Source organism: Trachinotus anak, unplaced genomic scaffold, assembly GCF_046630095.1.
Source record: "Trachinotus anak isolate AG129_WGS33_773 ecotype Australia unplaced genomic scaffold, CSIRO_AGI_Tana_v1 ptg000018l, whole genome shotgun sequence".
NCBI classification, from domain to species: domain Eukaryota; kingdom Metazoa; phylum Chordata; class Actinopteri; order Carangiformes; family Carangidae; genus Trachinotus; species Trachinotus anak.
In genome coordinates this window covers 3,853,519-3,877,442 of record NW_027273869.1, presented here as the reverse complement: position 1 = coordinate 3,877,442, position 23,924 = coordinate 3,853,519, and the positions used below count along the sequence as shown (strand labels likewise).

Sequence of the window (23,924 nt, the reverse complement as noted above, 5' to 3'; positions counted from 1 at the left end):
TCCAGCCACAGATGAATGTGACCCTGTCAAGGTCACAGCACCGTGTTCAGAGTCAAAACCAGCCTAAGTGACGCTCCCCCTTATCATCCTGACTCTGCAACCAGAGACCATCAGTACACATGATATCGCTTTACAGAAAAACTATTTGTCTCATTTCTAAGGGTATTTTTCTCCTCCTATTCTCCCAGGGGTTAACATAAAAAGCATCTCAAACACTGAGTAAATATGTATTCCCAGGAGGGGGCAGGGGCGGGCCCTGCCCACCGCCATGCCACATGAGCCGAGATGAAAGACTGGAGGCGCCGAGGGGGGAGCTGAATCTCCACCCCCCCCCCCCCCCCTCGCCTTTATAAATAGCTATTAGGAGATGTGGAGCAAAGAAGCTACTGGGAATTCAGACAACAGCAGCAATTGGACCAACATGTTCTCCTTTTTGTAAAAAGAACAACAAACCAGGCGATAAACAAACTTTCATCCTTTGGCTTCCACAGCCATACAACTGGAAAACAGCAATAGCCAAGACTGACACACACACACACACACACACACACACACACACATACTTGTACTTCTATCTTTGTGAAGACACTCATTGATATAATGCATTCCCTAGCCCCTTACCCTAACCTTAACCATCACAACTGAGTGCCTAACCCTAACCCTGACCCTAAGCTTAACCTAAACCTAATTCTAACCATAACTCTAAAACCAAGTCTTAACCCTCAAAATGTGATTTGAAGGTGTCTCAAAAAGTGAGGACCGGCCAAAATGTCCTCACTTTCCCACAATGTCCTCACTCTGTTAGTAAAATACTTTTTTTGGTCCTTACTATGTAGCAAGTACAAGTACGCGCACACACACACACACACACACACACAACAGGAGGAGAGGAAACAAGAGCAATGTTTTTCCTACCTTTTTCTGGTCCTCCAGCTTTTGACTTGACGACTTCTTGCCATGCTTGCTGGCCTCCGGTACATCCATCCCTGGTCCAAATAAAGAATAACTCCACAATAAAATCACAGGAATTCAGCTGAAGAGAATCCAGGTGGCTACAGTTTGCCGACAAGGGCCTGCGTCCGGCTCACGCCCTCCCCCGGACACAGGCGATCCATGGCAGGTGGCGGTTTGTATAGTTGAAGTAAAATGTGTCTCTGAGTGTTGTCAGCGCTGGAACGTCTTTGTTGAAGAGGAGAAAAGCCAAACTGGTAGCAGGAGGCTACCAACAGAGCATCATTATGATGACTGGAGCGAAGAGATCTCTGATGAGGAGGATGTTCAGCCTGCAGGTTGTGTAGTTTCACATGAAGGTAACAGTTATGCTAGCTCCTTCCTCAGAGTGTAATCCCTGGCTCCAGTCTTCCCTCCATATCTGGGGGAGGCAGAGAGAGAGAGACAACACGTGCTATGATTCAAATGCAGGAAAAGCCAAAGAAAGTACAGTTTTAGCTTCACAATTAATGCAAGCGCTCTCTGCCTCTCTGAAAAGTCAACATTCCCCTCGGTGCTGCACTGTACAAATGGCGGGGATATCTGCATATCAAAGTGAATGTTGCCATGGAGCTCAGAGAGGGAGAGACAGGGAGAGACAGAGGAGCTTCTACTACATGCTGTTTGTTCTGTGCTGAGTGATTGTTTTTGATTGTTGTCTTTTTTCCTCCAAACCTATTTTCCACCGAAATATGGCAGGGGAAGGATTGAGTCATGCTGAGGTCGGATAAACTTGCACCCTAGGAAGGGTCCAAGCATGGAAAGATAACCACAGGCTCGGCGGCTGGCCCCTCTGTGGACTGTACGAGGGGTCAGCTTCACTGTTTGGGTTACAAGCATCCTGCATAACGCAGCATCTGCCATTCTGATGGTTTTATACTGTGCAGTTATAATATGATTTGTGAATGGAGACCCAAACCTGCCAGTGAGTGTTCAACACATTAACTACTGAGTTACATAACTCCAACTGCAGAGGGGCAGTGTGGGTAAATGATATGATGTTTTACAGCAAAGCCTTTAAGCTGGCCTTGACTGTAATGATGTAACTTACTTAATTATTTATCCATTTTTAATCAAGGCTACAGTATCATCACTCAGTATCACACACAACAGCGACTCGTGTGAGTTGAGCTGTCAGGGCTTTGCGTGGCGTGTGCGTAGTGTGTGCATGGCGTGTGCGTGGCATGCACAGAACATCTTGTTCTTCATTTTGGCACTCATGCTAACAGAGTAGAGCGAACACACTGCCTGAGTCCTGATCTAGAAGTTTTGCATCTCGCCTATTTTTCACACGTGACAGCTCGTATTGCTTCAAAAACAGACAGAGAACAGACCTGCTGATGTCATATCGACATCACATCAGCAACATTACACAAAACTGACACTTTCTATATATACAACACAGACATGAAAACATTTTTAACATTTTTTTACCATTTCAGCAACTGCATGAGAAGACAGTGGCATCTTAGTGACATTTTCTGTCAAAATTAAAACAGAATTCATTGCAAATGAATCCAATATTCAAACATCCTGCAAACTCTGTGCAGATGGACAGAGCTGCAGCAGCGACGCAGCCGGTGAGAATACACACGTGTGTTTTTCTGCAGCACAAGACATAAGGTTGGTATGGCTGGAAAATCTGATGATAGCTTCATGGCAAAAAGTAATGTTGTCTTGAACAAATCACTATTAGAGACTGATTTTGTAATGATGGTAATGTGAAACAAATGTAAGACAAAGATTTACTGCAGGACTTTTTCTGGACTTTTTCTGACAGGATTTTTACTGTGCAGTCGCTCACCAGCAGCCCACAAATCACTGAATGTGTGTGCTGCACAGCGCTCCAGTGTGTGACACAGAGCTGCCCCCGCCCCTGACACACACACTCACACACACTCACTTACACACACACACTCACACACAGACACGCAGACACACACACACACACACTCACACACACTAACACACGCACACACACTCACACACTCTCTCACACACACACTCACACACACAGACACGCAGACACACACACTGTCTCTCACACACACACACACACACACACACACACTCTCTCTCTCACACACACACACACACCCACCCTCACACACTCACTCACACACACATACACACACACACTCTCTCTCTTACACACACACACACACACACACACACACGATTGCACTGTCACTAAAATCAATACCTCTCTGCACTGCAACTCAGCCGCCATCCATCCACCGAATCTGACCAATCAAATGCTCCAATAATCCCTCAAGGTAACACACTGTGAGACAAGTCATCTCAGAAAACAGCCTCCCCGGCCGACCACCTCCAGGGAATGAGGGAACCCAACTTGTGTTCACCTCTGCCTCCTCTCTTAACACCGGCCTGATCTTAACAGTTTTCTTTGCCACTAAACACTTACCCGGCTCCGGAGTGCCATGTAACACTGCAAACCCGTCAGTTACTTAAGGGCAATCATGTCAAGCACTGCCAGCTCCGAATTGGTTCTTAGGGGACATCATGAACCGTGTGATGGAGCCCAGCAAGATTCTCCACTGAAACTCGGTGTTAGTTGGTAGCAATAGGCTGTGAAAAGCACTCCTTTCAAGTACCAAGGGGAAGCTGTTCCATTACATTATGTAGTAGCCTCCAACAACAAGCAATGTAGAGGGAATATTTGCAGCAAAAGGAGATGAGGAAAATTAAGCCTGCGCTCTCCTAAGAGTAGAAACACCACAGATTTGGGCACAGGCAATAACACTGCATCCCAGAAATGCTAAACTTGCTAAAAGCACAGCTGTATTGCTCCTAGACTTCCCCATTTCCCTCTGCAGTGGAATTATATCAGGGGCTTTCTAAACTAATGCATACTGCATGAGTGCTAATTTGCCCCTTTTTTCTTCTTGAATATTACAAAAGAAACAATGGAGCCTCACGGGGAATAGTATGGTATACTTCCCGTTTGCTGCAAGGAAGGGGCTAGCTGGTATTTGCTGTCACAGAGTAACAAGATGGCCTCCAATGTAGGCTACTGGGGTCAGGGGTCATTCTCCATCGGCTTTGCTTGACAAGCAACAGCAGGCACAGAGCACCCTTATCAAAGAAACAAGGACAGACTCCACAGAAGAAAAAAAAAAACACACCATGACGAGACTGCTGCTGCACTCATACCATACAATGGAAAAACGACGCTGAAACAGGATCTCGTGACATAGCAATATTTGTAGGCAGTGTTTACATTTCCTACCACAACCTAATACTATGTGAGTATAGACCCTGGGAATGTGCGCACTCCTTGGTTTGTTCACATACATGACGACAAACACATGAAATACAGTTGTCAAATTATCAGAATGTCCACAGATGAATAGGGATGGGAGGTGATAAGATTTTATTGATACTGATGCCATTGTTGATTCTGCTTATTGGTCCAATTCTTTATCAATGCCCTTAATGATTCCTGATCAATTCCCTGTGTTAAAAATAGTAGGCCTACACAGTCACACCTGACTTTGCTCTAGATATACAATTTTAACACAGCCCTATAGGCTGTGGCTGCAGCTTTACTGTTCATTTTATCAGCTGCATTAGACCCATTCATTCCTTTTAGAAATACACACATAAAACACTGTTCATACTATGGCTTAGCTGACTGACACAAGATGGTTATCATTTACTCACAGATGTGCATCCACACTGCCCAGTGTGTTTAGCTAATCAAATAATTTAAATACAGGATTTAAGTCAGTTTCACCCTATTTTGCATTAGTCCATAGCTGTAGTTCAACTTTGACCGAGAAACTTGTTTTTAAGTCATGTATTCTCTGAAGTCGTCCCCACAGCACCACTATCATCGAGCTGTAAGCTAGCACCTTCACGTTAGCATCCTGTTTAAAATGTCACAACACGTTTGCCTCATTGCTGTCCCTGCATTTCACGCACACACTGTGTTTTTCTCCCTCTCTCTCCGTGAGCAGAAGGACGGCCCCGCTTCATCCTCTCGCCGAGGTTGGAAACACGAACGCCCGCTTTGACGAGAGGCATTCGGGGCCCTTACGTAATTTGCGGAGCTCTACGCAAGTTGCGCAGTGAGCGTACAGAGCCCTGACAAGCTCGGCGGGATACGACTCTTATGGATCGGAGCAATTTGAATTCCCATCCATACAGATGAGAAAATGTCCATAAATCTAAAGCAACTGATGGCATTACAATTGCCATTATTATTTCCAACTGGCCCTCCATCTTGTTTACTCACCAACTGTCTCAGTCTCTCTCTAGACATCAATAATGCAGGTCAGTGCTGTACTTCCAAGCTTCGCTGTTCTGAATTTCAAGAAAACTGCCCAAGAGGAATGACCTAAAAAGACGTTGGTGTGTCAGCAGAGTACATATTCACTATGTTTATTGTTAAAGCTAAAATAGGAGTGAAACCCTTTTTCCACTATCTTAATGGAATTCCGTCATCATTAATTTCATTATTGACACCTGTGTTTTTTCCTGCTGTTACATGTCAAAATGTCTTACATGAAGAAGGCCGTACGTGTGTCTGTACAGGGCATACAGGTGCTGCTTTTGTATGAAATGAATCTGATAAAATAATACCGTTGCTTGCTTGAGGAACACCATCCAGTCAGAGAACAGTCAGCTTCTATTTAGACCTTTGCTAGTTTGCAACAGAAAATATCAATCATATTTATTAAAATATTACATGAGTGGTATACTTAACCAAACTCAATAATATTCAGTTATAATCATGGCATTCAAAAGTGGTGATATATTTATTGATGTACTGCAAGTCACGCCTGAAAATCTTTTTAAAACCGACTTATAACTTCAAGTTAGCGTTGCTAGCTCTGTACTGTAGCTACTCTAGCTAATGCTAGCTTTAAAGACTGAAAGACCGCTTCACAGTCCCAAAACACACAGGTCCTTATTAAGAGCTTTTAAGGTGATGATCTTAAAACAAAATGATACGAGGTACTTCAAAGTTTAAGTGTAATTACAACGTGTCCATTAACCATCTGTTGTTTGCTCAACAACTCAACAGCTAGCTTAACATGCTAGCATGCGTGCTAGCAGTCTGAAATTGAAAAAGACTCATGAGACCATTGGTATTTTTAAATAAAAAGGCACAGTCCGGTCTCTGCAAAATTATAAAGAGCAATTTTCCTCTTTTCCTCTTGTTATTTGGCCAACTGACAGAATTAACATTAATCAGCTACAGCTGAGTCAATCTGCTAATAACAGCTGTAACAGCAGGTGAAATATAGAGTCACATAAAAGTTAAGCCTCATACAGTTACATACATATAGGTACAGAATCTACATTTTTCAGCTTTCTAAGCAATTACTTAGAGGAGATCCAAGCAATGAAATCATTAGTCCATCTGCCTCGTTCTCTCGATCATACAACAGGCATTTCACATTGATTCAAAAACAAATATTGAGACCTTCAGTCTTGTTTCTTGACAACTGAGTTGCATCTAACAAAAGAGTAAAAAAGATGTTTTTAGAGATGCGCAATTCCCCATGAAATCTGAAGTACGATTATGCATGGCACATATCTCACGCCTCAATTTCAATTAACATAATTGCTACAAAGCTCAACAAACTGCTCCATCATAACTGTTGTGCCTGTGTGTGATAACTGTATAATGCGCTGTGGAAGCTCAGTGGCAGCTATTATCCATATCAGTACCAGAAACACTTAATTTTGACTTGATGGCAAACAGATTCAAGGTGAGAAATTGAATCTATATCTACTTAATTTATCATCAATTGAATAAACCCCTGTGTCTTTGGCAAACGTGCTCCTATAATTAATGTTTAAGGGAATATTACCATGTGCTTTAATCCCCTTTGGTTGTAAAGAATCTTATAAGAAGCAAAATCTCCATATTTATGAGCAACAGCCGCTGACACCGCCTGGTGTAGTGCTGGTAATCCCACCTTCAATCTCTACAGCTGGTCGACATTTCCCCCCACCCATTGGCCTTTCACAAGCACTTGGTATTCAACGGGTGTCTGTAACTCTCCAAGTGGTCAATAAAGTTTGATTCATGATGCCTGGGGCCGTAACTATACACTGCTGCTTTAATTCGAGGAGATGTAAATGATGGCCATAGATCCGGCCTGATTTCCTCAGGGAGAGCAGGGAGGGTTGGGGGAGCATGCGCTGTAAATTATCACCTCAATAGGTCAGAGGTCAAACATAAAGAATGGCCAACCATCCCATTAAAATACTATAATTCCCTAATGGCATCATTTCAACATAAACCTCATTTTACCAGCCTCAGTGAATCATGGCCACTCAAAACACATCTGATACGGTTGCTAAAATTAATTTACATTTAAAAACAATCTTTGCCACACATTTATATCACACCACTCACAACTCAACAGTTTATTCACAAATGTAGCATTAGTATAAATTATGATTTGTGCATACATCTCTTGACATTAAAGCAGCAGCATTTCAGTGCAACATCATTCCTGAACACACTGATAACAAAGATACACACAGACACACATTTATGTTATTTTCACAGCACGGAGAATAGAAAACAGCATCCTCATATACATATCTGCATAGTAGCAGTGAGCTGGTGTCAACTGTATGGCGACAACTGGACAGGATTAGAGTAATGGGAATATTCTCGGCAATTAGGATATTTGCCTTGCCATACTTCACTTGGCTCCACAATGGCCCATTAATACTGATAAATCCAATAAATGCAACACAGATTCACATCTGGGTGCCAGAGTCTTATTTTACAATATGCAATTTTCTTTCTCATGTATCTACCCTTTAATATGCTGCACTTAAACATATGTAAGACTGTGGTAGGTAGGGAAAAGGTTGGATGACAAGGCCATTATGGCATGATGCAAAATCTACAGAAAATTCATACAAAAAATCTGAATGCACTTAAATTTATACACAAATTTATCATTAAATAACTGAAAGCTGAATAAAATAAAACAAACTATACTACAGTATATTAACATCACAGCATGGGAGCCATATGGGAGAACAGAGAAACCAGATGCTGCAGTAAATATTAATTATGTGCAAAATGTGCGTTGTCACATCAACATAAACAAGCCTGCAGAGGCCATATGTGTATATGGTAAGAGCGTAGGTGTGCATGCAGGCCTAATGTAGGATAAATGTATGTTAGGAGGTCCTTTACCACGCCCATCTTTCCAGGCTCTGGACAGCCAGGCTCCGAATGAGAGCGGTGTGTTTACTTTTCAGTTTGCTGCCTCAGCCAAACTGAACATCTAGATACTGAACACGCTGTTGTGGTTGGTCCGCTAAATGCTTCTTCCTGTGATATTACTTTCAGCAGACATTCGAAGGCCAGGAAAGGCCATTAAGTGCAAGGGAGGAAGCTCTAACTAAAAGTATGTCTAAGTTAAAAACCACAAGATGCAATGATACGCAATTAAGTCCGAACACTGTTCTTGCTTCTAGTTAATAAGAACTGTAAATTTTACATACTGTCTTTGGTTTCAGATACCAACACTCAAGTTCAAATCTACTCCAAGTATATGATGGTGTAGCTTCAAGAAGTCGCACCACTCCCTGCAGAGCCAATTTGGCAAAAAAAAAGAAGGCATGAGAGAGCCCATGGCTACCTGTTCCTGTGGTTTACTGAGCATACAGACAGACAAACACCCACTAGCTACACCTTTGTTCACTCATCACCCTCATTTCACACTGTTAATAGTGAGAATTCAGACTAGGAGAAGGTGGAGGGACAGAGGAGACAGAGGAATATACAGAATAGTGAAGGTGAGAAAATGGCTGGAAACTTGTCATACAATGAAAACCTTGGTAGACTGCTACAGTTAGAATTTATGAACGACTAAATAAAAGCAATGCCAACTGTTGTAACTCATGCAAACACCTCCCTGAGTTTAAATACAAAGACTGCAGTGTTAATTAGCTGCAGGTAGCAATGTGTTTAATTGGTACTGAGCAACAATCTGTACCAAATTCGACCCTGTCTTTTTCTGTTGTCACGGTAACTGAGGAGAGAGGGCGGCAGCATAAGTGTTTGCTCATTTGCATGTATGTATGTGTGTGTGTGTGTGTGTGTGTGTGTGTGTGTGTGTGTGTGTGTGTGTGTGCGGCTGCAGGTGTCCTGGCTCTCTATAGTAGGGTAATCACTATTGTGAAGGTGAGGACTGACACGAGGATCACCAGCTCATTAGCTTGAAGAATGCATGTTGCAGTGTCAATTTAGCTTTATTTGTTTTGTTCCGCACACCGGGCCTGACATTTCCCTGGCACCTTGCTGTTCATTGTTTTCAGATATGACACAGTGTTTGGTTGAGACGGCGGAATGATTCAGGAGTGATATCAGGACCCTCACAGAACCCCTGCTCGCTTGGGATTTAAAACCTCACACTGGCAGCAACACTCCTCGATTAAACAAAACACAATATCAAAGCATTCAAAACAAATATAAGCCTACTTTTCAATAAAAAGCGGAAGCTATTGAGACTTTTGCAGCTGCAGGGAACTGGCTAATTACCACAGGATTACAGAAATGCAACACAAGACCTGTAGCTCACAAGCCAAGCTAACTAATAACAGAGATAAAAACCTGCAAATCTGCTAGATATGTTGATGTCATTACCTTTCAGATTAGTTTATGGTTTGTCTGCCTTACAAAGGCCCTGACAACCAGCATTTAAATGACTGGAACAAATGGAAAATGTTCATTATCAGAGATTTGGTAAGAGCCGTAAAATGTATGAAGGCAGGGGATGTTTTCATCTGAAGCTGCAGGTAGAAACGCCAGATTTAAGGTAAGACAGTTCACATTGTTTCTGTGTGTTCATGGCTGTTTAATGACTATTTCTAACGTTTGCCAGGCTCAGTGTTTGCCATGCGTTTAGAGTTTCAGTCTGGGACATGGTGCCAGCTGATAGAGGAGCAGACTGAGTGCTTTGGATGGAAAGTGTATCATGTTATTATGCTTATGATTTGTCTCTGTTTGTGATCCTTTGTGGCTGATCAAACTGATTAGACCCTGTACTGACACAGTTCGTCAGGAGTGAAGCTCCGCCTGTTTACACTGCAGTGATCTATGAGTTTTAGCATTAGTGTAGAAGAGACTTAGCTAGTTAGCCAGTCAGCAAGTCTCACAAGTGGCTCACCCACCGGTAGATTTGCTAACTTTTCGTGATGATGTAATTTCTTAAAAGCAACTAAAATTTGGGTGGAAAAGTTCATCGTGTCGACTCCATCAATTCATACATCCATCCAACCATTTTCTTCCAGTTATCTGAGGTTGGGTCAGAGTGGCAGCAAGTCAAGCAAAGTAGTCCAGATGTCCCTCTTCAGAGTATCGTATTCTCCTGAGGCCTCCCCAGGACAGATGAGGTATATAATCTCTCCAGCCTGTTCTGGTTCTATCCCGAGGCCTCCTACCAGTTGGGCGTGCCTGGGAGACCTCCAGTGTAAGGCACCCAGGAGGCTCTACTCTGAGCTCCCTCAAAATGTCCAAGCTGGACAGCTCCTCCCTCTATCTCTTAGGCTGAGCCCACCCCACCGTGGAAGAAAACCCATCTAGCCACTCGTATCCGCGATCTTATTCTTTCGATCACTCCCCAGAGCTCATGACTATGGGTGAAGGTAAGAAGGTAGATCCACTGGTAAATCGAGAGCTTTGCCTCTTCCAGCTCAGCTCCATCTTCTCCATAACAGTCCAGTACAAGAGGAAAGAGATTCTCTGACAAATTAGTGAGGAGCATCTTTTTCAGTACATGTGTGCTACCTCACTGTGTAATCCAAAAGAAACACTGTGAACCACCTCCAAAATGATTGAACACATTGCTATCAACATCATCTGACGTCATGTAGCAGCGTCTAAGAACTTTTTGAGCTCTACAGCCAATTGAAGGAGAAATTTCAATAAATGTTCTAAACCAAGACAAAGTAGTTTCAAGGAATCCACCTCCCAGAGAACACTCCGAGTGAAATGAGGCCGGCTGGTCAATATAGATGCGTGATGCTCACCACTCGTGGCCTCCGTTTCCAACAGCACTCAGAACCAAGAGGCTGAGGTTGGGCCTTCTTCTTTCTCCTTCATTTCTCTTCTTTTTTCCCCTCCTCTCTTGAGCCCAATTTTATTGGTAGCTTGTTTGTCTGAATGTCTGTTATAGACAGTTGCACAACTCTTTTCCAATTTAACATGCTTCCATCCCCAGAGGTTTCTGGGTATCTTGCGTTATCAGGGTGGTATATTTCCACTTTCTTTATATTTACAGTCCATCAATTAATCAGATGATATGACTTATGAATCACAATGTATCACCATATACACAGCATCCAAATCATAAATGTCCATTAATGAAAATTATACCAAATGACTAATTATTTAAAAACAAGTAAAAAGGCTGAATCTCATTTTTCAATGGCAAATTCTATGCTCTCTCCCTCTTTCTATCTCATTTTCAGAAACACACTTTAGTCGAATTTCTTCCTTCTTCTTAACACTCATGAATAATTCCTAATGTCTGTCAGTCTCCAGTTGTCTTTAACACATTCCTCTGTTAACTGAATTTTACTGAACTGGTTTTAAATCCAGTTTCTCTTTTAACCCTCTCAGTTCAGAAATGCTCAACTCTTCCCCGTGTCTGTGTGGAACCGCCCTCTCCTGCCGCTCTCTGTTCATTAATCACAGTCTCTGCACAGCCCACTCTCACTACAAGAATTTGACATCAGTTTGGAGATAAATAATCTCTCTCTCTCCAACCCCCCCTCCCTGCGCTCTCCGGGCAATCTCTCGCCTTCGTCCTATCAGCCTCTCCTCTTCCTCTGTCTGGCCGAGACACCTCCAGTTTCTCTCTCTCTCTCTCTCTCTCTCGTCGTTACGTTGTCCCCGCTCTCCCTCCCTGGGCTCGTCTGACAGAGAAGATGAAATGAAAAAAAAAAAAAAAAAACGCCATCCTCCCCCCCCTCTTCCATTCATCTACATACAAGCTGCATTACCACTCAATTACACTTAGATTACATTAATGTGCTTCCACCCAGCCAAGCCTCCTCTGCACGCGCCAAACCCATTCTCCACCGTCTGCGGTGCCTGCGTGGAGCATTATGACGGCACGTAATCTTGTGATATTGTGTCGGGATTAACATCAAATCTCATTATGGCTGTGGTGGATCATGGGAGAGGGAGGACGGAGGAGGCGAGGTTGGAAAAGAGGCAGGACGGCGGGGGGGGGGGTTTACATCTTGATTTATTTTTTAGGTTTTTAAAGCTGAGAGAGAAGAAGAAGAGAGATGAGATCAGGGCTGTGAAATCTCGATTACACATGATGGCATTTGGGAGGTTGATTTATTATACATAGGAGTGTGTTGTTTAATTTGCTGTGTGGGCCTGTTGAACACACACACACACAAGGCAAAGTCGACTGAGACAAACCCAACAGAGGTTAAGGGGTCAGAATGAGACGTGTCGCAGCACAGCGTGACACGAGACAAAATAAATCAAAAAACCTAACCCTGCTTTTTCAGCTCACCACGCCTCGCCCCTCTCTGTTGGCATTTTCCCCATGCTTGCGCTTCATAAACCTCTCTTTTACTACCAATAGATCCGTGAAGGTTGTAATTGCCTAAGTGATATACAGCCGGTACCAGGACGCGGCTCAATTTCACTCCATTTAAAAAGCCACCAACACCAAAGTAATGTTCAGGGGAGAGTCAGGCCCTGTTAAATAAAACAGATTGTTAGGCCAAAATCACATTTCCACGTATGCACCCCAATTCCCAGAGGGGCGAATGGTGGGTAGGATTGGGTGGAGGAGGGGAGGGGAGGGGCAAGGGGGGGCCTTGTGCACACAAACGCACATTTTCTGTCATGCAGATACACATTCTTAATTCCCTCGCTCCGCATTGCGAACATGCTGAACACACAATCATTGTATGAAAACAAACATGCATTCAAACATGCACTGAACAAATCCACACACACACACACACACACACACACACACACACACACACACATTCCCCCTCCCCCTGTGGTGCACCGTGCCGGTTATTGAGCCTCAGGAGCGTCACTAAATCACACTATGGCCCCGGCAGAAATGAGGGATAACAGCACAGCGGTGTTACAACCATTGATTGCCGAATGCATCATCTTTTTATATTCACAACAGGGTGGGGAGTGTTGGGGGAGGGACACCTAAACAGGGACCGGGGAAGGTGGGGAGGATGCTCACTTTATATGACGGCAATGGTTGGGAAAATCTGTTCTTGTAGTTGCAATCAAATTCCACTAACATCATCGTAGATGTTTTCACAGCTGAGCAGCGATGACGAAGGGATGGAAATAAAGAAAATGAAAAAAGCAGATGGAGATATTCTGGATCATTCTAACACAACAGCAACAGTCCCAGGCTTTGTGTGGCCCCGGAGTAAAGCCACAATGTCTGTGACATCTAGTGCTACACAGGTATCCCACAGTGTTCATCACTTATCAGTCACTGGTTAATCCATCACATGAGCTGCAGCCATGAAGAAGCCACAGCAGGAAGTTAATAATAAAAGCCAGAAACAAATTCCACATGGTTAGTTCTTGTTAGCAGCCTGGAGATGTTCATTACTGCAAATAAGCTGTTATGATTCAAGCAATACAGGCGTAATTACCATGAACCTGCTGCACTGTAGCAATAGTGTCCTAAAATGCTACATGTATCTTGTGAAGTTTTACATTTGCAGAGCATGTTTTAAATGTTATCAAAGTTGCACATGTGTATTACATGTAAGTTAAATAGTTTCTGTATCCTGAGTCTGTTTGGTGGATATTTAGAGCTACAGTGGAGGAGGTCAATTTAGAAGAAATCATCAAACAGAGCCAGCTCTAAGGCTCTGTTCAGACCTGGTATTAACATGCGTCTTCAGTGATCCCATCAAGTGATCAACTCTAAGTACATCAGTTCACACCTGGTTTTAAAATGTGTCTCCACACGCATCTCCAGCGACCACTTGCGATCAGATCTCACTTCCCTGCTTCATATGCAAATAAACCGTTGTCGATGTGCTTCTGTGGCAGGACTAATCAGACTGTGGCAGAGGATGTCAGTTGAGTAGGCGGTCCTTCAGTGTGGCCCAGGACACATTTGCACTCACACCACTTAAAGAATGTGGCCACATGTGGCCCAAACCACCTCCTCCAATGTGGTCTGAGTGATTGCAGCCGCAATGCATCTTGGGTGTGTTCACCTGAGACGATGTTAATGACAGGTCTGAACAGAGCCTAACGATCTGTCGCCATGTTGGTTAGCAGCTGTATCTAGGCACAGCAGTGCTTTGAGCTAATTGCTAACACCTGCATGTTAACATACTCACGGTGACAATTTTCGCACACTGTGCACATTCAGCTGGTGTAATGTTTTTCATTATCGGCTTGTATTCCTGCTGTGTTTGCAAACATTACTGATGTCAGAAGACATTAATAACTGATATCTAGTTCTTGTCTTGTGTTAATTCCCAGATTAAAGGGGCACTACAGTGGTTTAGTAGTGTAATTCCATTAAACTGGAAGACGTGTGAGAGTTTTTTCACTCTCTTAGTTTAGCATGTTAGTATCTTAATATTTTCTAAGGAGCAAAGGCTAATGGGAATCCCATTATTGTAGTTATTTGATTATTCAGACTATTGGAAAAACCTTGCTAGAGCCATGTTAAGAGTTTTTGAATTTAAATAAGAATTATCTGTGGATTACAGTATTTTAAAGTATTTCAAATATTTGACTTGTTGGCTGGAGGTTTTGCACATATGAATGAGTTTTTATCGAGTCAAAATCCTGTGCTGGGTCTTATTGTTTAACTTGAAAGTCAACCGGAGGATATTATTTAATAAATATAGTTTCAGTTCCTGAAAACTTTATTTCCGTGTGTGCTTTATGAGTGTGTGTGTCGGTTACTCCACCTAACCGCCCCATGGTTAAAATAACTTTGATTGATTTGCCCTTACATGATGGAGAAGAAACATTATGGTTCACCAAAATTGCTACAATTCACCCTGAGGGGGCAAAAAAATCTGTAGCAAATTTCATGACAGTCCAAAATCCTGCTGAAACATGTCACTGATAACCACAAATCAAATGTGAACCTGGTCAAAAGTCATAGGTTCACAAAATCATTAGGATTCCTCATCTCATAATCATGACTGTACAGTAGCTTGTGTCAATCCATCTAGTAAGAGTTGACATATTTCAGTGGATATGTGTTGAAAATGCACTCTTTGACTCGCTGGTGGCACTAAAGAAAAAGTCAGGGGAACAACATCATCAAGGATCCATGAATGGTCCTAGAAAATTTCATGACAAACCATCCGACGGTTCTTGAGGTATATCAGTCTCGGCCAAGGTGGTGGAACAACCGAGCGACCAACACTGCCATGCCTAGAACTGTGTCGCTAGCACGGTGAACAATAACAACTTCTTCCTGTAAATTTCTTGTAGAGCCAACTTTGATCTATTTTTGTTTACTGAATTTCTAATGGTATTCACACTGGTACAGACAGTTTGCTTGGCCACTGTCTTTCAGTGGACAAATAAACTGTAGTAACACCACTCACATCTCATATCTGCTAAATGTCAATCAGTGGATTAGCATCACATAAGCATGGCTAGTTTTATCAGCCTTATCATGCCATGACTCAACATTCATCATTTATATGGTTCATTTTATATAACCTGTTCTCATGTATAAATGAATGATAAGTAAAGCAGTTTCCCTGCAGGCATCATCAAAGTTTTTCTGATTCTGATCAATTAAAAGTCCTATCATATTTATATCAACTGTATATATTGGAGGAATATTCACATTCATTATTAAGGAGCTATTGATGAACATTTTCTTTTGTGTGATTGTCAATTTCTTATTGTCATTTTCTCCATAAACAGTCCACAGTTTAGAGGGGAACAAAACTATCTTCCCACTGTGATATGATGTCCACAATAAAGAAAGAAAAAAAAAGATCTTAATGTATAATAACAGTCTGCTTTCCTTTTATTTACCAACCCACTATATAAAAAATGAGTCTTTGATAAAAAAAAAAAAAAATTGTCCTTCAAAGCACAGAACACGATGTTGTGAACTTACAGTTACTGTTAATGCTCAGTTCGTTCCTGTTCTACACACGTATCAGGTTGTTCGCAGTTTCACTGCATAGTGGATTATCTCCTCATACAGTTTACAGAAGTAAACACAAACTAAACACAAAATGTTTCCACGTAAACATGTCATTCCCCAGGAGTTTGAGGGAGACAACACCCTCCTCCAAAGGAAGGAAGAAGGACAAGAAAGTCTTCTCTCCAAGTTTTGCGTGGTCACTGGAGAAACAGAAGCCATAAAACAACAAAATGACATCTTGACTCTCCAGATAGAAGAGCTCAAAAATAAACTTGCTAATAGCCAAGACTTGCAAGATCAATACAAAGAACTCAAAGCTGAAAGAAAAGCAGCCAGCGATTTAAATAAACGCCTTCAAAAGGAAGTGCAGAGGTATCGCAGTCAACTCCAGACTCAAATAGCTTTGGAGGAAAAATGGAGGGCTGCAGAAGAAGAAAAGGAAAACCTGATCAAAAGCAATGAGCTGCTCCAACAAGAAGTTGTGGAGATAAATAAAAAGCTTAAGGATCAGAAGACACTGGAGGGTAAGTATAACAACATAAAGGCAGAAAATAAAACCCTGAGCCAGCAAAATAATGTGCTGCAGCAGAAGGTTCAGGACCTCCTGCAGAAAATCTCCAGGCAAGATCACCTGGAGGAGAAACAGAAACGAAAGCAGGAGGAGAACCAGGCTTTAGGTCAGATCACTGTTAGCCTTCAACGACAGGTTCAGGAACTGACCCACAAACTGAAGGATGAAGAGAAGATGAGGGCCCACTATCAAACAATGAAAGATGAAAAGGGGTCCAAGATGGACTCAAATTACAAACTACAATGTAGAGTCCAAGAGTTGAGAGAGGAATATGAAAATGCAAGACCATGAAAGCAAAGAAAGACATGGCATGTCAACAAAGGTCTGTCCTGACAAGGAAATGGAGACAGCTCAACCATAAGCTCAGAAACAAAAACGTTAAAGCCAAGAAAGAGAAAAAAGAGGTTGTCAGCAAAGATAATGTCCTGCAACAAACCATTGAGGAGATGAAGAAGGAGCTGGCTGACCCACAGGTCCCTCTATATGGCCAGACAGGGTTCAAAGAGTCAAGCTGTGGCTGACAGGAGATGTGCTGGGTCCTCTCTACGTGATTTAGTTTCTCCCATTCAATAAAATAAAATTAAATAAAAGCATTTAGACTGACTTTTAGGATCCTTAGGAACAGAGCTGCAATTATTGAACTCAAACTGACTTAACTGACTATTAAGTTTACTCAGATGAAAGTGTTTGTGTATAGAATATAATACATTCATTGAATAAATAATTAATCAATAAAAACTTATATAAGAATATGAATCTTTGAGAGTCATTGATATTTTCTCATGTAATTTCATAAATCACACAAATGGCATAGTTGTAGGGATGGCAGTCTAACTTTGTCAATCCATTAGGCTGTTGGTTGGTCCACCACTTTCATCCAGTATCAACAACTGTTGGATGGGTGGTAATAAAAGATGGCAATAAAATTTGCTTCAGACATCCATGAGCCCCTGGGGGTGGATCCTGATGACTTTGGTGACCATCTGCCTTTTTTCACCACCATAAGGTTGAAGTTTCTGTTTTTCAGTGAAATATCTTTAACTATTGGATGGATGGCCATGGTTTTCAGTAGAAACGGTTATGGTCCCCAGAGGATAAATTTGAATGACTTTGGTGATCATTTGACTTTTCATCTAGCTCCGCCATGAGGTTGACATTTGTGGTTTTGAGCAAAATGTCTTCACAACTATCAGATGGCTTACCATGAAATTTGGTACAATATGGTCCCTCTAGGTTTTTACCTGGAGGTGAATTATCTACAGAGGTCTCCTCTTCTCCAAAACAAACACACCCAATGATTATAACCATTAAAAGCACTGAAAGCAACAAAGCAGCAGCAAAGCATAGGACATTAGGGAAGGGTTGGGATCTTAGATTGCTAATCTAACTGACTAACTGCTAATTTATGAACCAGACATTCAGGTGGTTTTTACCAGCAGCCAAATGATTCACAGAGATAGACCAATGGAATAAAACCACTGTAAATAAAGATGGATGTAGCCTTTGTGGTGTCACCCATAGGTTTCTGAAGAGCAGTCTGAAGCTCAGAGTGAGCTGCTCCACCATCCCCATCTTGCCAGTGCCCGACTCCGCCAATTTGCTGGCTACTCCAACAATGTGCAAAGAGGTGGAGTCGAGACTTCAGTGCATGTTGCCTTGTGGCAAGCATACGCTCACCCACCTGTCACTCAAAGTGGCATGCCCACAATTATGCAAACTTTATGCCTTAATAAAATTTAAATGGATGAGTTATGTAAAAATTCACCCTCTGTGCAGTTGTCATGAAGGAGGAAATGAGCTCTAAAGACCAAAAACCATAAATGTAAACATGTTTATTTCTGCTGTAAAGTTGGGCATTTGAACATGGAAGTCCATAGGGACTGACTCACTTTTGGAGCCAGCCTCAAGCGGTCATTCGAAGAGCTGCAGTTTTTGGCTCTCCTGTGTTGGCTTCATTTTTCAGCCTCAGAGGCTACCGCTTTATCGAAACTGGTAGAAACACCAAATAAAGCAGTGTCACTTTAAAAATCAGTGATTCACTGTTGCTGTGTGGCAGACACAAGACATCAGAGAAGAGTTGGGAGCTTTGGCGATGGTTCTCGGCAGACACAACATCTTAGAATGGCTGGAAACTGAGAATCCTTACCTTTGTTTCTTTGATAACTTATGAACCAGATGTTCAGGATTTTTTACAGCCACACCACGTAGCCACTAATCCACCAAGCAGGCAAGTCCTGCCCGGGACTCTTTACTGCATGTTATTCCCCTTGTCTGTCACTCTTTACTGGTTTTTACTGGCAGCCAATCAGCAGAGGTGTCCTCCTCTCCATATCAAACAGACCCGGGGATGAAAAGAAACAATGAATACTTTAGAAATGAATGATTCCCTGATGCTCTTCGGCAGACACAGGGCATCTCAGAGTTGATGCATGGACATCCATGAGTGGTGGAACCTGAGCTGCCATTTACCTGGCTGTTTTCTCTGACAACCTAAGGTCCAGACATCCAATGACTAAAATCCTTCATCCAATTAAAATAAATAGCTGAAAACAATCAAACTGTAAAAAAGTGTATATTAAAATGGGGCTTAAAATAGGATGAAAGTCCATTTTGAGCTTGTGGCAAGTGACTGTAACACTTTAAAAAAAAATCATTGAAAAACACTCAGGCGAACCGTGACGCTGACGCATTGACAGGCGACCAAATGAAATGGAGCATTACCATGATTAAAATCACTAGTTCTCTGGTTTGGGAATAGCTAGAAGCATTTGTGATAATGTAAGAACATAACTCAAAAAAATATATAACATAGGTCCAGTCATTTGTAGACATTTGAATATGGAAAACTTACATACTATAACTTTAACTTTTCACCACAGCCAACATTACGTCAATATTTCACTTTGTCCGATATTTTTTAAGCATATGTGTGATAACACACTAAGATGATCGTAAACATGGTAAACATATACCTGTTAAACATCAGCATCAGCATTTCAGGATGCTAATGTTAGCATTTAGCTCAAAGCACGTCTGTGCTTACAGCCTCACAAAGTATAGTATGGCTGCAGAAAAAGGACAACTTAGACAACTGAACTCAAAAACCCAGTGTATGAGTTTATTATGTAACCATATTACTTTGAATATCAACACAATATTTCATTAACGCCTCACTATACTCAGATTTCCATCACTGTAGTTTTTGTGGTTGCCATGGTCACACAGCAAGTTGTAGCAGGGAGTTGAAGTAGTTGAACCATCATGAACAGAGTGCAGAGGAAACATTCATTAGCACTCATATCTAGGATAAAGACAGATGGTAGCGTGCTAGCTAACTAGCATCCAGGCTGGTGACTGGGAAAGAAAGGATCCTTAAATGAGTCTTGCAAAATCTGATGAGGTAGCAGTTTTGTTTGCATAAAAATTCATTCACTTTGCAGCTTCTAATGAATGAAAAAAAAAATCCATTCATTAAATTTGCATCAGAGTGAGAGGTGCTGCTTTGTTTCAAGGAGATAAAAGAGTAAAGGCATGCAGCAGGTAGATTAACAATGTTTGCTGTGTTTTTCCTCTTTGCTGTTGAGGGTTTTGGCAATTTCTTCACAGACAGTTGTGTTATATGCGTCTTCACTGACTAGCTAGCTATAGAAAAGCAGCCTAGTGGTCAATACACCTGTCATTTTGAATGGAATTCTGGGATGTGTATGCAGGTATTGCAAAATCTATTTGATCTCATTAATTTCAGTCACTGACCTGTCTGGTGCGCATGTAGAATCTATACCCTGACAGAAACCACAGAATGCCCTCTAGTGAGTCACACACTACCCACAATCCTGTGAGGAGGGAGGGGTGGGGTGTAGTGATGGAGGAGAGGCAGGAGAGGACCCTTCAAGTCGCTACTATTCCATTAGCCAGTCTGTGATGTACTGCTCTACCACCTAAATTCACACACACACACACACACACACACACACACACACACACACACACACACACACACACACAGATGGGAAACCAGTTTCCCAGTCTCCTCCCAACACCCTCCCCCATCCCACTGCCTCTTCTCTTCATCCTCCTCCTCCTCCTCCTCCTCCTCCTTCACACACCTCACACCCTCCGTCAGTTGCCATCCATCACACAAGACCTCCACAGATGGGCCTGCGAATAGACACACATACACAGTCCATACTGTCACTCCACTGCCACACACACACATAGTCACCTACAACACACACACACACACACACACACACACACACATTTACAAAGGCTGTAGACTCACTCTCTCACTCCTCACAGGGTTGGCCAGACATACACACACTCTCACTAGTGCTCAGCTTTACACTCTCTTTCTCACTCATACACACACTCCACCCTACTTTCACACACACACACACACACACACACACACACACACACACACACACACACTCCACCCCACAAACTCTTTCATGTGATGCTTTAAGCGGCTCAGGAACCAAAAACCTCCACAGCTGAGGGGAAACCCAATTAGGGCTCAATTAGCATCATCAGATCTACCTGGGAGACGGCGCCTCGCGCTCGCGCTGGCAAAACAAAGCGACATATGAGATTGCGTGGAGGTGGAGGTGGTGGTGGCAGCAGTGAGAGGAGGAAGCTCACCACTCGCTCACTTCCCGCGCTCTGTAAAGGCTGCTGCTAATTTCCCCGTGTTTCAGATCACTGCGGAAAAGGAACAGCACTAATGAGTCCCGCTCCTTTACAAGAAAAACACGGGCACAATCAGTCTAATTAAGGGAAAAAGGAGGAAAGGTTGAAACGTACAACTCCAAAAAGTTGGTCACAAAGGAAGCACACATCAATCACGTGGCTTCTGTCCATGCTAATCAACAAGTTAGAGCCACGCTGCAGTAGGAATGAAACGCAGAGCTCACCTTTAAATCTCCAGCCATGCACTAGTTAAAAGGAGGATTCCGCTCAAAAAAAGATATTCCACTCAGGATCCAGCTCTGAATCTTGTGACTGTGACCAATCCAAACCTGCCTTCAAGCCAGGAGTGAAAAAAAACCCATCCAACTACACCTTGTTAGCCCTTTGGTCCTGTATGGTAACTCCTGAGGAAAAGCCTCCGGTGCCGGTGTGAGTGACAGGAAGGAGTAGTAGTAGAATGAGGTGGGGTGGATGGAGGGAGACGGAGGGGAGGGATGCTGGTGGCTCACATCATGAGAGAAGTCGTAATCTCAGCATCGGCATCTCAGCGAGGGAATCGAGTCACCAGAGAAGAAGAAGAAGAAGCCGAAAGAAGAAAAGGAGGAGGAGGAGAGAGGCAATGAAGGCAGGCAGTGGTGAATGAGCGGAGGATGCAAGCTCCCTCCCCTTCACACTGCTGAGTCTCCCTCTGTCTCTTACACACACACACACACACACACACTCCTACCCCCCGCCCTGCCACAGATTGCATTGCACTGATGAAATTTTAATGGTTCTTTTAGGAAGAATAATGAACATGCTAGTCTCTGGAGTTGTGTATACAGTGTGTGTGTATGTGTGTGTGGGGGGGTGGGGGGTGGGGGGGTTTCTACACTACACACACCTTCAGAGGCATGCAACATGCAACAGACGTGTATGTGTGCACACACAGCGTACAAGTGTGTTTTTCTTGTTCATTCACCAGTGCATACTCCCACTCACACACTGCAATCCTGCACTGATGCTGTTACACACTCCGCCTTTCTTCATTTGTACACGACATACAGAGACACACACAGACATACACATGCCATGCAGGCTTACACTCAACAACATCAAACACTGCCACTGACAGACACACACACACACACACACACACACACACACTCTCTCTCTCTCTCTCTCTCTCCTTCCAGTCACACAGGGAAAGATGGGGTGGGGGAGCAGACAGAGAGATCCAACCCATCCTCAAAAAGCTCTCTTGGTGCACACACACACACACACACACACACACACACACACACACACACACACACACACACACACACGTAAGCACACACCCAAATGAAGTGGAACAAAGAGCGCAGAGGCAGCGTGTGGAGGCAGCAGTAGGAGCACTGTGATGGGAGGAGAAGAGTGAAGAGCACCAGGAAACACACTGTCTTCAAAGTCCCTTCAGTCTCCTACACTGTGGTGTAGCAGAGCATTGGTGCATGTCTGTAATCAATCACAACCGATCACATCTTTATACTTTGGTAAGAAAATTGGAAATCAAAGCAGCAGAATTCAATCTTGAATTTAATTCTCGCCACCTTCCTTTTATATGTCCATATGAACTAACAAAACATGATTTCATTTATTCACATAATAATAAAAAAAGCTTGAAAAAATCTGTTTTAAACTTATCAGAGCACAAAATATAGACCTGCTTTAACCACTTTTACAGACGATACTCATCTTTAACAAACAACTAATTATTACCTCAAAAACATCCATCACAGTTTCCCAGATTCCAAAGTGACATCTTTAAACAGCATGTTTAGTCTGAGCAACCTCCCAAAAACAAGATATTCCGTTTATAACACACATACACATGAAACAAGAAGAAAAGCTGCAAATCTTTGTAGAAGCTGAAACCAGAGACCACTTTGACTGTTTGCTTCAAAATCTAACTTTTTCACCTCTAAATATAAGACTCAGTCAAGATGTGAGGCAAAAGATTCCTACCACACATTAATCACAAATATATGACCTGATCACATTTGCTTTCTGCTGTACCATATGTTACTTCTGGGACTGAATCAACTTAAATTTGCCCTTAGAGGAATCTTAAACCCTCAACCTAAACCTTCAGCTTCCCCTTTCTACATTTCTCAGCAAGGAGCTTAACCTGTAACCAGCACAATGGCTGACACGTGTCACTGTTGAGTCTCTGAGGCTGTGCACACGTCCCTCCTGCTGGTGCTGAGATTAAGCACCTGACAGGTGAGTCCCTGGCTCCTTGGGCAGGGTTGAATAGATGCGTTCATAATGCTATCACTTTGTTATTGACTTATTAGCACTGGCATGCTATATAGGTTTTTTAAGTGTTTTTTTTTGGCCATTTTATGCCTTTATTGTTGACCTGCAGCAAATAGGTTTTATAAAATAATACATACATAGGCTATTATAAATAGGTTTTATATTGATAACTGCTACTGTATCTATCTGTGTTGAAATATTATAAAACTCAAATGTGTATCAAGTTTCATTAA

The 23,924-nt window shown here is 42.5% G+C and overlaps 1 protein-coding gene across 4 annotated transcripts in view; it reads right to left on the bottom strand.

The window, feature by feature from the left end:
- nav3 (neuron navigator 3) overlaps positions 1-23,924 on the bottom strand; it is a 456,492-nt gene that overhangs the window by 333,751 nt on the left and 98,817 nt on the right. For 3 of the 4 annotated variants that reach the window (XM_071502610.1, XM_071502611.1, XM_071502609.1), the window contains one exon: positions 916-1,372. In XM_071502610.1, coding sequence (XP_071358711.1) covers positions 916-984 — 69 coding nt within the window. In that variant the 5' untranslated portion in view covers positions 985-1,372. Of the gene's footprint in view, positions 1-915; positions 1,373-5,248; positions 12,761-23,924 lie in introns of those variants that run through there. The other variant, XM_071502612.1, reaches the window with a different exon arrangement.